The sequence below is a fragment of the Centruroides vittatus genome, unplaced genomic scaffold, assembly GCF_030686945.1.
Source record: "Centruroides vittatus isolate TY-2023 unplaced genomic scaffold, ASM3068694v2 contig_374, whole genome shotgun sequence".
NCBI classification, from domain to species: domain Eukaryota; kingdom Metazoa; phylum Arthropoda; class Arachnida; order Scorpiones; family Buthidae; genus Centruroides; species Centruroides vittatus.
The window spans coordinates 49,554-67,045 of record NW_027122196.1 but is presented as its reverse complement, the minus strand read 5'-3'; the positions used below and the strand labels follow the sequence as shown (position 1 = coordinate 67,045).

The window sequence follows — 17,492 nt, the reverse complement described above, 5'->3', positions numbered from 1 at the left end:
GTTTTCAGTCATTTTTATCAATCTTCAGGATAAAAAACAGTGATTGAAAGACTATTTTTGTTCGAAATGAGCAGAACATAATGTATTTCTGTAGTGTAAAATACTATGTTTAATGTGAAAATTGTATTAAGTTATTTTGATGTAAATATAAATATTAGTGATTAAAGTTCTAGTTCTAGAATAAATAAATAATAAATATAATAAAATAAAATAATAAAATTTAATAAATATTAAATATATATGCATCAGAAATATGTTTATGTTCTATTTGTTTCAAATGAAAACCTTCATTCAATCACTGTTTTTTATCCTGAAGAAGATTGATAAAAATGACTGAAAACATTAGAAGATACATTTTAGTATCACTACATACTATATAAGGTTTTATTGAAGTATGCAGTATCTAAAGAAGTACAAGCATTTATCACCATAAAGAAAAAACAAACAAAAAAAGCATATTTGAAATAATTTATTTACAACAAAGAATTATTGATAAACACATGTCCAAAACTTAAGGACAGACAACATTTTTACATCAATAGAGAAAACTTTAAATGAATGCAAAAAATATGGCAAGAACTGTATTACTCAACATTAACACAGGGTAATATACAACAACTTATAGGATTTTACAAAATCAAAACAATAAAATTAAGTCTTTGGTGAAGAAGATACATACAGTAGTTGGACATAGGTGTTGAACGGATGGAAATTGTTTACCAATACATAGGCAGAGATACATGTCAGTATGGAATATGTCCACCTTAAACTGCAATGCAGCACTCATAATGTTGTGACAATCCTGTCACCAAATGACTTCTTCTAGCTATCACTGCTAGCAATTATGTTCATCCTTAAGTTTTGTATGTGTGAAGACCATTGAAATATTGAACTATAAGGCATTAAAGATGCATAACAAAACTTATACACAAAAAGCATGATATCAAAATTGGGATCCAGCTTTGTTACTTCATTGTAAGTGATACTATGTTCTATCTAGTCCCAAGTGTATTAATTAAACTTTATTATTAAAATATACATAACACGATGCTTTCTATATTATATGAAATTATCTAAACAATTTGCATCTTAAACTAATTGTAAAATTAATATATTAAGTAAATTATTTTTATGTTTTATATTAAGTGTATTTTATACTATTGTAAAAACATAGTTTGATAATATGTCAGTTATAATGTAAATATTAATATGCTGTGTTAAAACTTTTTTACCAGTATATTTTCTACTTATGGTTTAATGATGACAAAATTAATTTGCAATAAAATTTGTAATTAAGTGCAAAAAACTTAGAAGACAAATGTTTTCTTACCCAAACCAAAATTGGATTTGCTTTCTACATTCTACATCTACTTCTTATGGTAATTGGTGGCACAGTGCATATATTCATTTGGCATTACAAGTTTATGGATTGTTTATATATTTACAGGTTTTGTTTGGCGGCAAGATCCACAAATACTTCTTTCTACAAGTAAAGACTGTACTCTTTATCAGCATGTTTTTAGAGATGCTAAAAGACCAGCAGATCAAGCTACACCCATTGGTCTTGACATAAATAATTTTGGTGACATTTCATTTGCTGCAAGTGAAAGAATAATTGATGATGGCAGTACCTCGATTAAAGGATCTAATTATTCTTCTACTAAGTTACCCGTATTTTTCCGTAAAGTTCCAAATCCAGCCGATCAGTTTCGATCTGCCCTCAGTTCAATGTTATATTTCAAAAATAGTAAAAATGAGGTAATAATAGTCTATTTAAAATATTTTAAATGAAGAGGTCAGTTCAAGAGAGAGCTAAGTCCACAGATGGCTGGTTTTGAGTTATCAGTGATTTTTGTCCTTTGTGCATGCATCCCCATCTGTGTATGAACAGATGGAGATGCAATAGGAATATACTTAAATGCTTAATTGTGGACTGTCACAAGCGTTCAAAGTCAAATACTTTGATGGTAGCACAGTTTTTTTTTTGTATATCTTGAAACACAAATCTATGACTTACATTCTTCTTGAACAGACATCTTTAAATATTTTGATATATAAGTATATTAAGTAAAACCTTTTTATTATGGTATAGTATTGTGATATTCTGTATAACAATATCACAGTTACATCTAGAAATTGCAATATTGGATTTAAACTTATCTAAATCAGCATTTCCCAAACTTTGATCCTTCTGACCAGTTTGAGAGGACCCACAAAACGTTCAGATTATATCTAGTAACATGCATTCATTTTTCTAGCAAGATGCTGACAAAATTCAGTCATAATCATAATGAGTGTTGACTTAGAGCAGAGGTTGGCAACCTATGGCACGCATGCCAGACATGGCACGTGAGACCATTTTCAGTGGCACACTGAATGAATTAAAATATTAAAACAAATAAATAAATAAAATATGTTAAAAATTATTATTATAAAATGATATTGAAATCACAATGCATCAGCTACTTTTCCATATGTGTTCATGTTCTATGTCTACTGAGGCCAGACATGCGACAGTCAGCATATTCTGCATGTCTGGATCCGGACAGTTTGCCTATTCCTGCATGCTTGTTTAATAAGTAATATACCACCCTAGAATGACTCATAAAAGACAAAAAGTTAACTTTCGATCTTTTCAAGACATTTGGACTGAAGAATATGGATTTCTACAACAAAAGGGTCATGCTGTTTGTGCTTTATGTTATGAAAGTGTAATGTTTCGTACTTCACGTGTACAAAAATATTATCAAAGCAAACATCATTCTACATTTAAGAACGCTGATGAGAAAATTGAAGCAATTAAACAAGCTATTTCTGGTTTAAAAAACAAACTACTGTACTTTTTTAGTCAAGGAACTAAAAATAAAGCCACTGAATGTAGTTATAAAATTGTTCAAAGTATAGCTTCCAAAGGCAAACCTTTCACAGATGGTGAATTCATCAAACAAACATTTTTGGAAAGTGCCAATATTTTATTCGGTGATTTACTAAGTAAGGAGACAATTTGGATATATCTGTCTCTGCAAGATAAATTGAGAAACAAATAACAGATATGGCCAATAATATAACAATTAAATAGAAAACTGGATTACAAGAAGCCTCTATATTCAATGTTGCTGTTGATGAAAGCATTGGTGTGAATGACTAGCAATAGATTGCTTGATATTGTGGAAAGGATCAAATTTATGAAGAATTATGTTGTTTGATTCCTTTTACTGGTACAACTATAGGACAAGACATTACCAGAGCATTTTTAAATTATTTTGAAAATTAGAAAATTAATATAAATAAAATGTTTTCTGTTACTACTAATGCCACTTGTGCAATGGTTGGAAAAGAAAAATGGTTTGTTAAACTTCTTGAAAATCATATTGGACATAAAATATTAAGTTTTTGCTGTATTATACACTGGGAAAGTTTAGTCACAAACATCTTATCACAGTGTTTGAATTAAGTAATAGACACAGTTGTTAAAATAGTTAATTTCATCATTCAGGTTCTTCACTGACACAGGCAATTGAACACCTAAACAACCTGTTTCCATCATTACTGGAAAACAAAATATTATAAAAATAAACTAAAATGTATAAAATATTTTCTTTGATGTACAAATAAACACACAAAGCCATTGTAATAAATTGCATGAACTGTAAACCTGTCCTGTTCAATGAACTGGAATTCTGAGAGTTCTAATTTCTAAGAACATATGAGTAGAACAAATATTTCGAAATAAAATATTAAAACAAAATTTGTAGAATCATGTCGGCATGCGGTACAAGTTTATAAAAATCATTTGGCACAACACCCCCAAAAGGTTGCTGACCCCTGTCTTAGAGCATTACTTATTTTTGATATGATTAGTGTATATACAAGTGCAGTGACATATCTATGGAAAAAATGGAAATTGCATCCCTTTCCAAACATTTGATGCCCATCCCATAGCATGGTATTACAGTATAGATGGTCTACTTTTTATATAACTTTACCATAATACCAACTGAAAAATACAAGTCATACTCATTAATCTTTTAATTAACAAATTATGGCACTACATAAAAATTGTAAGTGCTTATAAAACAGTTATTAACTAATATTCTTGAATCTCTTAACATTAAAATTAATCTAGCTAAGACCATGGCTATATGCTAAGCATTAGTATGTAATCCTACTATGTATCTGTTCTTCATATCTAATCATTAGTTACTTGTGTCAAAATGTTTCTCAATCTTGGAGTTATATTAGTTTGATGTCTTACCTTCTTAGACCACATCAGTGAAATGATTAAAAATCTTGCCATCAGATGAGGCCACTTTCATCGCATCTGTAATCAGTCCTCACAGCTTTTTTCTTTTTCTTTTTTTTGGCTAACCTTCAATTATTAATTATTGTTTATCTCAATCATCTTCACACACCGGGACAAAAAACAAACTTACATAAAACCCGATAACCAGAGTGGTAGAATTACAAGGAATGCTAATGTTTTCGAAGCCCCATCTGGGCTCTTCAGGCTTTATAGTAATATGAGAAGCCGTACGTCAAGAATCGAATAGTTTCCTTTTGAAAAAAAAGGAAATTATTCGATTCTTGACGTACGGCTTCTCATATTACTATAAAGCCTGAAGAAGAGCCCAGACAGGGCTTCGAAAACATTAGCATTCCTTGTAATTCTACCACTCCGGTTATCGGGTTTTACATAAGTTTGTTTTTGTATTGTTTACCTGTATAGTCTGCAGCTTCTCTGTTTTTACTAGCAAAGTTTATCTCTTTTTAAATAAATTCTAACTTGTCTTACACTGCAGCAAAGTTGCCAGGTCTAGATTGGGCTTTCCATTTGATTGTATCTTATATTTTAAATATAAGGTGTTTCAGAATAAATTTACAAATTAAAAAAAAACTCCAAATGTAATTTTTTCTTCAATGTAAATAATTTTTTGGAGGTTAAAGGATGTAGCCAATGAGCTATTAATATATTTTTTAAGAATAAACTACGTTGTCTTTTTGGCATTAAAGTCATTTACTTCAAAAGTTTTTAATACTGAAAGACAGTGTAGCTTATTCTTAATCTAAGTTTGGCATTGTTAGTGAGTACATTTTAAAATGATTTTTATTCTTTTTAATAAATTTATGAAAAGTTTTCTTTCACTATCTAAGAATAGTTTGTCAAATTTTAGTAGAAACTGCTCAGTGGATCCAGGACATAAGCCCTATCTGCCACATCATAGTTATTCTACTGTGCAAGTGTTTCTCTCACCAAGTGCATTCAACACACAAACATTTTTAAGAGGTTTTTAAATTTGTTGAAATATTCAAGATTAAAAGTATTTCTGACATGATGAGGGTGGAAACTTATTTACTTTATTAGTTCAAACTTCTTAAGCAAAGAAAGTAAGAACTGTGAAGTCATATTAATAAAATGTTAATCTTCAAATTAAACATTTTTGACAGATAATTTCATTTTTAATTTTTTTTCTTGCTTTTTACAATAATAATTAAGAGAGAAATTTTTCTAAAATAGTTTTTGTCAATGGATTGGTTTGTTGAAAGTGCCCGTAAATATAAATTATCAGGCAAACCCATTGAAGAATTGTGTGACCATAATGCTGAAGTAGCATCAAAATTATGCCGATTTCATATTAGTCAAACATGGCAAATTCTGAAAATATTATATAACAGTGGATCATCATTTGTGCCAGATTATTCTCAGGCATCAACAGGAATTGGAATTACATCTGAATCTCTGAGAAATGAAGTTGATAGAGGTATGCAAAAATTTTAATAGAATACAGTATATTAAAATTTATTGATAATTCTAAAAATTTCAAAATTTATATATATTATAGGCATAGATGATGGCAATAATAATCGTTCTAGTAGACATAATAGTGGAAACAATCTTAGAAACAGACATCAGAGTGGTAATAAGACTACCACTCGTCTTGTTAGCAATGCAGGTACTACTGCACATTCTGCTGCAGATCGTAGCATTGCTGACATATCAGGACCTACTGAGGATGATTCACAATCTTCTGAAACTGACCACGAAAATACCTTAACCAATATAGCAAGTGGAATGGCATCTACTCAAGATTTCTTTTTTGGAGATGGAACGATGGACAATTTAATTGGTTTAGATTATAATACAATGAATACAATTGACAATTTACAAGATTGGACTCTACCTCACGAAGTTTTTCATCCTCGGCATCCCATCAAAGATTGTTCCCCTCCACCTGAAATAACTAACGCACCAAGTTCTCCAACTTCAGATAGTGAAGATGAGACTAAAATAGATAACTTTATTGGAAGTAGTGATATAAATAAACATTCTTCTGTTATAACAATATATTCTGTACCGTCTTTTCCTTTCTGGAATTTTGAAGAAACAGTTATTGATGCATTACATTTTTATGCTAATCAGGTAAGGTTTTTATTTATTTTTTGATAATTAAATGATATTTTAACTTTCACTTGAAATAATTTTAACATTTTTAGGTAATGTAATTGTAATACTATAGATTTTGTAGCTTTTACAGTAAAAACCAATGCCCACAAGCCTCAAAATTAAAATGACAATGAATGTCATTAACTCAACCAATTGTCTCTGATAATTGTGAAGATAGGAAAGATGATTTGGCAAAACTAGTCATTAACATTCATTGTTGTAATTGCGGCTTATGTTCATTTGGATTTGAGTTTTAAATTAATTCCTGCTTTCCTCATTTTGTTTTAGTGTACTGAGTTTTCACTTAACATTGTTGATAGATTCTTGGAAACTGTGACATTAAGCAAAACAACATATAAGGAAACCAATTTTCCAACAAATTACACAACGTAATCTAAATATTTTCTAGCTAAATGTACTGTACTTTCCTTAGCTTACAAATTGCAGAAAACAAGCAAATCTACAAAATTAAAGTTAACAGCAATTTCCAAGTAATGTTTAAGTGATAATTGTATTGATAAATGTATTTGTAATGATAAATATATTTTACTAAAGCAACAACATTATATTACTATTATGGAAATGAATGAACATATCACAGTTAAGATTGTTTATTGGAAACTACAGTGGATGATTAGATAACGAACACTTTTCCATGAAAGATTTTTATGTTCAGACAACAAACACCTCACAGAACAAACACAAGAAGAAGTGACGTAAAATAATGAATACCAATTGGTCTTCCCTTGTCTTTAGGCAACAATTCAAAACTTTTTGGAGCGCGGGAGATGTTGACATCGATGCTCAACCCAGTATATACTGATCGGATAGTATTCCTCCAAACTTTGAAAACTCTCCCTTGTAATTTCTGCCTTTTATTTTTCTGACATAAACAATTCTTTTATAGTATTTGTATAGTATTTGTGAGGCTGTCAGGCAGGCACTCGTTAAGTTTTGCGTGGGTTTTTATTTTCAAAAGGTGAGAGTATAATAGCAAAGTTAGAGAGTGGGCAGAAGATGTCTGATGTTGCTGGGCAGTATGGCTCAGACAGGTCTACAGTAAGCCGCAGTTCAGTCTTATCTAAGAAAGATACAGTATAATTAAGAAGACTCAAGCAGCTAAAGGAGTAACAAAAATCACATCTGATAAATAAACAACATTGAAGAGCTCATAACTAGAACCTGAAACTGATCTGATGACAGAAGAACACCAAGAACTCTTGAATGAAGAACATCAAGAAACTCAGCGAGATATGTTTTTTTCTGAAAAAGAGGATTAATGCCGATATCTGCTATTAAAGATCTTATGAAGAAGTGGAGGATGTCAGAACAATGGTCTTAGAATGGCATCCAAACCAGGTTGAGGTTAATAGGCTTTAGGGATCTCTACAATTACAATGCTATTAATTACTTCTGAAAAATCCTGAAAAAGAGAGGAAAGCAGTTGACCTTAAACAGATTCTTTAACCCCCACAAAAGGAAAAAAACATGACTAATAAAAATGTAAAACTGTGTATATATGTATTTTTATTATTACATATAAATAAACATAGTAAGAAAGTATATATTTTTTTATTTTTGGGTGTCTCCATAACAAATTAATCAAATTCCCATAAAAATCTATGATAGATCGATAATTGGTTAACGAACAAAGTCTTGGAACAGATTGTGTTCATTAACTGATCACTCACTTTATATAAAACTAACTAAATATTAGAAAGATTCATAATAAAAATAACCATAATAGTAATATAAAAGTTTAATAAACAAGTTATATTTTGACAAAATAGTTACAAATATGATGCTAAGGAGTCTGAATAAATCAACAATATGGATTTAAATATAATCATAACTTTTAACATTATAAATTGTTAAAATACTGTTGAATTTGACTTTTCATCTCATTCTTCTAAAAAAAATTCTGGCAGAAAAGGAAATAATGGAGTGGAATTCTTGCTTCTGAATATCAAAAGCAAACACTATGATTCCTTTTTAAATCTCTCTCATTAACTGTTTATAGAAATATCTTGGGACTGTAATTTAAAATAAACTTTAAAGATGCACATATTTCTTTAAATTTTTGGATTCTGTTATATGTTTTTCTTTTGAATAAACAATAAATTTTGCTTTGTGTAATAAAGTATAACAATTTTTTAAACTATATTCTATGTTGTTGGAATAATAATGTTAATAACTTAAATAACATTAACGATTAGTGTGGCAACAAAATATTTTAATAAAGAATTTAATGTATTATTTTTGAAAAAAAAAGAAAAACATTGTGAAAATATTTATTTATTTTCTATTGTAATATACAATATAAATATTACTTTTGAATTTATATATCATTTTCAACAAAACTATAAGAATGGAAAATTATTTCTAAATCTTCATCTCTGTTTTTGCATAAATTTGATGTATAGATTCAGTCTAATAATATACTGTAAAATTATACAAATCTTGACAGAATATCATTTAAATTACAATATCAAAGTAATAATGCAAAAAATTTGTTTTAATTGTTAAAATTTTAATGGAAATTTGGCCTTGAACAATCAATTACAGTTGTCCTGTCATTGATTGTTTTGGTCGTTAGTGAGATCACCCGCATCATTGATGATGATGCTATTTAAATTAGATTTTACTGTGCAGGAAAGATACTACTACTGTTCTTTGGTATGCACTGCAGTTTGATTTAAATTCAACATTTAAATCAAATTAATTAATAAAACCCACATTAATTGGCATGCAAGAATTTTTATTTCTCATTTTCAATAATTACATGACATATTTTAGCTAATTGTTAACAAGCAAAACACAAATTTGTTTTATATTTTTATATAAATTTTAATCTTCCAAAATTAGAGTTAACTGTAGGAAATATAATTTCTATTTATTTATTTATAATAATTTCATAAAGTGCATTTCAAATAATTATCAACATATGTTGTTTTAAAATTAAAAAAGAACTGTCAGTTATATTAATTTAACTAGATAAAAAAAAAATCAATCTTGTTTTTAATGATGTTTATTATATGAATTAAATGCTACAAAAAATTTGCTTATTGTTGACTTACCTCCATTTAATATTCAAACAGTTTCAGTTTGGAATATACTTTCAACTGTCCAAGCATCAATTTTGCCTTTTTCAGTCACTTAAATTGCATTTTTTATCCATAGTAACAAACAACTTTTCAATCTTCAAATGTATCAAATATTTTCATATGCTTACACAGAAGCAATATGAATATGCAAACTGATTTATATTTCCTGGAAGGTGTTTTTCAGAAACAGTTGATAATTTTTTGGGATAGGGTAAAATTTCACTTTGCTAATTTAAAAAAAAAAAAAATATGGAAGATACAACTTTGTAGCATTTAATTCATGTAATAAACATGATTAAAAGCAACATTGGTTTTTATCTAGTTAATATAGCTGATAGCTTTTTTTAATTTTAAAATAAGCAAAAATTATTGTGACATTATCACATTGCCAGGCTGCAATTTTTACTTATGTTTTTAATTTATTTAATTTAAAATATATACTCTGATCTCAAATTAGTAGTGTCTTGCCCCTCTACATCATACTTTTCCTGATGACAATAGAGTTGTACTGGTCATCTATCTAACTCCATTGTGGAGAAAATATTTGACTTGAAATCAAGGGCGTTGCCAGGGGGAGGGGCAGAGGGGCAGTTGCCCTCCCCTAGAAATTCGAAAAAGTTATTTAAATGCTAAGTTTTAATTAAAATAATCTTCTTAGGCTTCTTGTAAGTTAAAGAAAATGTTTTATTTGAGATATTTCTTTTCCGGTACATAGTAGACGATTAAAACTTTATGAATCGTTTCTATTTTACCTACATACAATTCATATCCTCTATCAATTTACATCATCTTGCCCCCCCTTACCCATTGGCTGGCATCATCCTTGCTTGAAATCATAACTTCCAGTCTATACCAGAAGTTTGTATATAGTTAATTGGAGCCTCCTGCCCTTAATCTCTACATATCTGATCTTGAATTTCATCTATCTAACACCATTCTTGAGATTAAAGAATTGTGTTAGATAGACTGACAGTGGAAATTTTTAGGTCTATATTTTTTTAAAATTGCAAAAACAACATATGTTGACAATTATTTGGGATACACCTTATTATTAAAAAAAAGGAATTTCTAAGAATGTTTGTTTTCATAAAATGTTAATATATTTAATTTTTTAGGGAGATGTACAAATGGCTGTATCCATTTTATTAGTATTAGGAAATAGATTGGATGGATGTATCAATGAAACTCTGGTTGAAAATTGGATAATTTCTTATATAGGTAAAATAATATCTTTTATTAATTTTTACATTTTATTTTTGTAGAGAAAAAATAAACTATAAATAAGCTTTTCCCCTACAAAACCTAAGTAATAATTCCACTAATCTCAACAACCTTATGCAATAATTAGTTTAGAATTAACAAGAGTGCATTGTATACTATATTACTTTAAATGTAAGATACAATTTTTTTTCTTGTGTTTCCAATCACAAACTTAAGAGTTTAATCTAAATTCAATCTTCTTAATTCTGGACAATCTTTGTCGTTCTTTAAAAGACTTTTAGGTAATGAAAAGATTTTAATAATTTCTGTTAAGTAAATGAATAAAATAAAGTAGAATTATTTTATTTACAGCTCATCCTTGACTGCGTGACTTATCAATACAAAACTCATACCACCTTATATAAGCAGCCGTTTTAATAGAATCTAACTAACGTTTTCGATCGTGTTTAACGATCATCTTCAGGTTATAACATCAAAAAAATCGAACGTAAGAACACTTAGCAGTAACGACCTAAGTAAGATGATGCACTTAACCACATTCTCATCTATCTTTAGCTTTAAAGGCGTCACTTACACGCAACAGAAAGGTGTAGCCATGGGTAGCCCCCTGGCAGGTACATTATGTGAGATGGTCCTAAGAACGATGGAGAATGCACTCCTGCCTAAATATACTTCGCAAATCCTATATTACGCTAGGTACGTCGATGACGTAGTTGTTTTCTGGAAAGTAAAACCCAACATACTCCAATTCATGACGGATATCAACGATAACAAATTCGGCCTCGAGATCGAACTCGAACAAGAAAACGATAAATTTATACATTTCCTAGATTTATCTATACAGCTGGATAGCCAAGGAGTTTTCCACACTAAAGTGTACAGAAAGCCTACGTACAACCCGATATTCATCCCATGGAACTCGCACGACCCGCCATCGTATAAGCCCGCAGCATTCAGAGCGCTCGCCGCTCGAGCACACACACACTGCAGCAGCACCCAAGACGAAAATGAAGAGATGAATTACATCATTAAGCTAGCTAAGAAACACGGGATCAGTCACAAAGCCATCACTAGCCTCACCACGACACACACTACGAAGAGAAACCTTGTAAACATAGAGGAGTTTACATTGATGGACTATAGAGCGGCACTAAGCGGCATATATAGACGCATAGGAACTGCTACAAACAAAAGAATAATATACAAATGGAGTCCCAATATATACCAACTGTTAAGAGCTGATAAAGACCCCCCAGACACTAATTCCCTCCCGGGAGTTTACAAAATCCCGATTACGGACGCACGGAGGCAGAATAAATTATTTTACATTGGTGCCACCAGAAGATCACTCAAGGAAAGGCTAGCGGAACATCAGAGAAACATAAGAAACGCACAGCCTTGCACAGCGCTGGCGACTTATGTCCTAGCAGATCCCCAGGAAGTCCAAGCCGAATGGGCCCAAGCAAGACTAATACAAACAGTTCGTAACATAAAGCACCTACGTTATACAGAGGCATGGCATATCTACAAAGCTAGCCAGAAAGGACAATCCATAAACTTCCGAGAGGCTAGTAAAATATCTACGGCCTGGCGCTCAGGCGACACGTAAACGCCAGAAAGGTGGATTTACAGAAGCTTACGCAAGGACTGAACCCGCTGGTTAGTCTCCGCACAGCTTCTACCCTTCCCTCGGGTATATGAGATGTTCGGCACACACCGTATTCTTACGTTCGTACTTTATTTTCAATATCCCCACGAGGCATATATTATTATTATTTTTCACTGTTTGTTATCTATCTTTACATTATTCTCTTGTATTGTATTATTTAATACTCATCTATGTAGAGATGGCGCACATTATTCTATTTAAATGTTCATTTTAAAGACGTTCCAAATGAGCGGTCGTTACTGCTAAATGTTCTTACGTTCGATTTTTTTGATGTTATAACCTGAAGATGATCGTTAAACACGATCGAAAACGTTAGTTAGATTCTATTAAAACGGCTGCTTATATAAGGTGGTATGAGTTTTGTATTTATTTTATTTACTTTGAATACAATCAGTGAAGTCCATTCCTTATATACAACTCAAAAATAAATACATTATTGTTTACAATCATAACAAATACTACATCTTAATTATTACTTCTAATTGTCAGTTTTCTTCATCATCTCACAAAGTTTTCATTCTTATAGCTTGCCATAATCTTTTGTTGACCTGATACACTATCTTCAAATACTATCTTATGATCAACAATTGTTTGCACATTGTCACACTTGAGTATCTGCAGAGCAGCAGCATGTTACAGCCATCTTTTTTTACATATGAGAGCATGTATTTGCTCATATGCAAATGAAATTGTGCATAAAGTTTTTCTTGCCTTCTATGTGCATCATCTGTTTCTGTGAAATCTTTTCTACTAATTTGATGATGCTCTGCTATTTACTTTGTACTTCTGGTCCATATAGACCTTTGTTTGTTGCTATTGAACCTCTATGTTGTTGTTAGTTATCATTCCTAGTATAGTGGAGAAAAGAAGAGAGTTGACTTTATTTTTAAGAATGGAAATAATTTTAAAAATAATTATTTTATTATGCAATGCTCTACTAAAACTTTAAATGTGAGAATTTCAATTAAAACTGTTAGGAATTGCACATTATAGTCATTAAGGAGTAAATTTTATGAAGAAAGGATTTGTCATTTTGAATTTATATCTCTTACAAGGAGAGAGGACATGGATGGCTATCCATCAATTTTGATTAGCTTGGACATGGTTAAACTACATCAAAAATGAATGGATACATGTTTGAGTATTTTGTCCAATGTGCTTTGCAGATATTTTTGATGTTTAAAAATTCAAATTCTCATAGTGTGTAGTTGTATGTATGTAGCCATGATGGAAGACATGTTTGAGGGTGCTGCATAGCATGGTTTGAAAAGCTGTAGTTCTGGTTTTTAATCCAGTTTTTTATATATATATATATATATGTGTGTGTGTGTGTGTGTATGTTACTTATATAACTTTTACCTAATAGAAATGTAACATAGTTTTTGTATTTTCATATTTAATAAAATACTTATATAAATAATCAGACAGAAATGACATATTTTCCAAACATTTTAATTTTTAAATGTACTTATTATGATGGCTTACAATTTGTCAGATGATGCATATCATAAGAACATATAAAACATAACATTTCCCATATCCCATTTCTTGAATGGACAGAAAAACCTATTTTGTTTATGTTGTAAAATATGTTTAATTGTATACAGTAGAGCATCGATTATCTGACTCAATTGGGGACTGGGGTTGGTCGGATAACTGAAAAAAACAGATAACCAAAAAGTATGAAAAAATACATTATTAGTATAGTATATTAGTATATCACTATTAACCTATTTCGCATTGAATTTTCATCGATGTTAAGCCTAACAAAATTTTTAAAAAATAATAATCGTCGCTATTGTATTGTTAAAAATTATTTCTTTATTATGCACAAAATAAATACAAAAATAAAGAAAAAATTGAAAATTAAGCCTGGTTTAAATACTGGTCTCCCTTTCATGGTCAAGCCAATGTTGCCAGCTAAAACACACAAAAATTTAACAAAAATAATATTAAAGTAGCCAAGACATAGCCAAATATTGTAGCGCTACATCACTATCGGGCACTTGAATTTGCCGACTAGAACGCGGTCGGTTAACCGATGTGACGGTTGATTAGAGGTCGGATAATCGATGCTCTACTGTATTTAGTTTCAATATCAGCTATGGTGTTAAGTGGCACATACCTGTATATCAGAGCAAATGCTTTTATAAGTTTGAATTATCAGTATTATTGACTTGTATATCTTGCCTTTGTTTACACATATGTTTGAGATCATGAATTTAAACAATATTTTGAGATTAATTTGATTAAATTCACAATTGTTAAATTAATAACAATTTAAGTAATCATTTTAACTATGTTTGATAGAACTTCTTAGTCGATTCAAACTGTGGAATATTGCAAATGAAGTAATCAATTTAAGTAGTCTGTCGGCAATCAATACGCTAAACCAGCAGTCTACGACAATACGTTCTCTCTGTGGGAAATGCCGTCAGCCTTTGGGACACGTTGGTTGGGAATGCACACGCTGCAACATCATGCCAGCACCTTGCAGCATATGGCAAGTATTTGTAATTTTATCAAAGTTTTGATCAACAAGAACATAATTGTAAATTTTTTTATTTCAGTCACCAGATAGTGAGAGGCCTCTATGTTTGGTGTCAAGGTTGTTGTCATGGCGGGCATCAGAAACACATGGAGAAGTGGTTTCAAAACCATCGAGAGTGTCCCACTGGATGTGGACATTTGTGTGAATATGTTTAAATTCATCAATTATAAAAAATCAGGTAGAACAAGTCAAGAGATGAGTAATGAATTAGAATATAGATATTTAAATTACATTTTTAATCATAATAAAAAAATATCTGTTAACATATTTTTGAAAACAGGTTCACAAAATGAAGTTTTTTGTATTCCAAAATGTGATATTGCAATTTTGGCAAAAGTGTGTTAAAAATGACTATGTATAATTTAATTGTTAAGAAAATTTTTCTACATAATATAATAAACTCTTATCTTCATAGTTGATGTTCCATTTCAAGTGATAAATTGAGTCATGTTTTATGTATTATATTAATTGTGATATATATTTATCCACATTTTACTATAAGAAATGGATAGAATGAAAATTAGAGTATTTGGTATGATTAGACATTTTTTTTTTTTTTTTTTGAGATATTCAGACTATGCCACACTTCTTAAAGGAGAAGTTGAACGAAAATTCACAAAAAAAGGAAGACCTTTCCACAGCTGGCTGTTTGCACAGCCAGCTGTGGAAAGAAAAATGTAAAGGAAGTAACAAGCTACCCATAGGTTGAGAAGAAAAAGATTTACAAGTATTTTGTTTTTATTTAAATAATTAAATAGTAATCAAATGCTTCTTATTGGGCTACAGTGAGGCTAATTATAAGATGTGAAGCAATTTGGACTAAAGGTTGTCACCAACTCACATTAAAATTAATAATTAGTACAAAACAGTACTTGGTTTAGCATAAACACAGGAATGAGCAGAAACGTCTAAGAAAGCAGTGAACATTTATGCACAAAACAACACAAACATAAAAATTATTTAGCACAGGTACCCGCAAGGTGATGAGGGACATATCCGAAACGGACCGCTAACGTGGGTGCTCACCTATATTTTACTCCGGATCCCCAGGGAGGCATCTGGCAATCTCATCATCATCATAAAAATCATTAAGGAAAGAGAGAAAATGTTCCCAAGTTTGTTTGTTGAATGGAGGTTTTCTTTTTAAGTTGGTATTTTCTAGTCTATTGTAATAAATCCACTGGAATTACTGAAAGAATACACATCCTACAAAAAAATCATTGAAATAAAAATGTCGGACTTCAAGGGGGCCAGAAGAGTTTCGATTCAACCAAATGATATACTAATTGGTGGATCAAAGTGCTACAAAATTATCTCCTAAACTAAGTGTCTTGTGATACTAGTTCTACCTAATTACACTTGTTTCTTGATGTTCTATCTCCACGGCTGTGGAGAGGGGAGAGAGCCAGGTATTTTCCCCGTGCCCGAAGAAAACTCGGGTGGTTCCCAATCCTACAGAATTAATGTTACTTTTACTAACCAAAAACTTTAAGACTGTTTTTAATTAATAAAAAAATTCTATATATTTTATTTGATTAAAAAATGGCTCTATACCTGGACCCGTACAAGCTCTCCACAGCCTGTATATCGGGTGGCCGACTAGTCGATCGCTCACGATGTCTTGACTTAATGTGTTACACTTGTAACCGAACGCAACTCGTAAACGTAACGCGCAAACGCAACAGTAGTGATATCGGACCTCCGCGTTTTCCCTTAGTTGCGGTTTTGTCGGTCTGTGTGCAATCCGTTTGCGTACAGTTGTAAGAGGGGAATAAGAAATGTAGACAATCGCGAAAGTGAAATCTTAAAATCAAATTATCAGCCATACTGTGCATTTTTATAACAACTTTTTTATATTTACGAACAAACAGTACCACAACTTATACATTGCATTGATAAAAAAAAATTAAATAGATTTTTTAGTAACTTAGTGTCGAAAAATCGAACTTTCTAGGTACCGCCTGTACGGAATGAACTCGGAGCTGCAAGTATCAAAAATTGGGTACGGAAATTTATTTTCTTTATGACGCTATATCTCGAAAATTTAATAAGTGATTAAAAAAAAAAAAATAGTTTTGAACATATATTTTGCTTATCTACCCATAGCTCGCGGGAGTGTACCTCGTACTGAAGTACAGTGTATTAAACATGGTATGTATTTCACACCTCCCCTCGCCACTTAGACTATGCCTACGACAACAAGTCGATCGCGACACATTTTAAAGATAAAAAGTAGATCTTATGTACACAAAAATTGGCCACCCCTGCTGTATATCACCTCTGGAAGTTTGGCTAGTTTTTATCGTTAACACATCATCAACCTAATCTTATTTTTATAAGTATTTCGCTGAATAATAATTAAATCTTTATAAAGAGTTAAGTTAATCAGAACGAAGTTTATTCAATTTATTTTTAATTAATCAATTTAATAGAATAGAATTCAATCGAGATTAAAATCTAATTGTGTTTTTGTACTTAATTTATTTTGTATTGAGTAACATTTGA

At 30.7% G+C, this 17,492-nt stretch overlaps 1 protein-coding gene across 1 annotated transcript in view; it reads left to right on the top strand.

Moving 5' to 3' along the window:
* Wdr24 (WD repeat domain 24) overlaps window positions 1-15,406 on the top strand; it is a 39,585-nt gene extending 24,179 nt beyond the window's left edge. Inside the window, exons 8-13 of the mRNA XM_067270575.1 lie at window positions 1,448-1,758; window positions 5,516-5,759; window positions 5,841-6,418; window positions 10,662-10,764; window positions 14,747-14,939; window positions 15,007-15,406. Coding sequence (XP_067126676.1) covers window positions 1,448-1,758; window positions 5,516-5,759; window positions 5,841-6,418; window positions 10,662-10,764; window positions 14,747-14,939; window positions 15,007-15,142 — 1,565 coding nt within the window. The 3' untranslated portion in view covers window positions 15,143-15,406. The remainder of the gene's footprint in view (window positions 1-1,447; window positions 1,759-5,515; window positions 5,760-5,840; window positions 6,419-10,661; window positions 10,765-14,746; window positions 14,940-15,006) is intronic.
* Window positions 15,407-17,492: the final 2,086 nt, after the last annotated feature.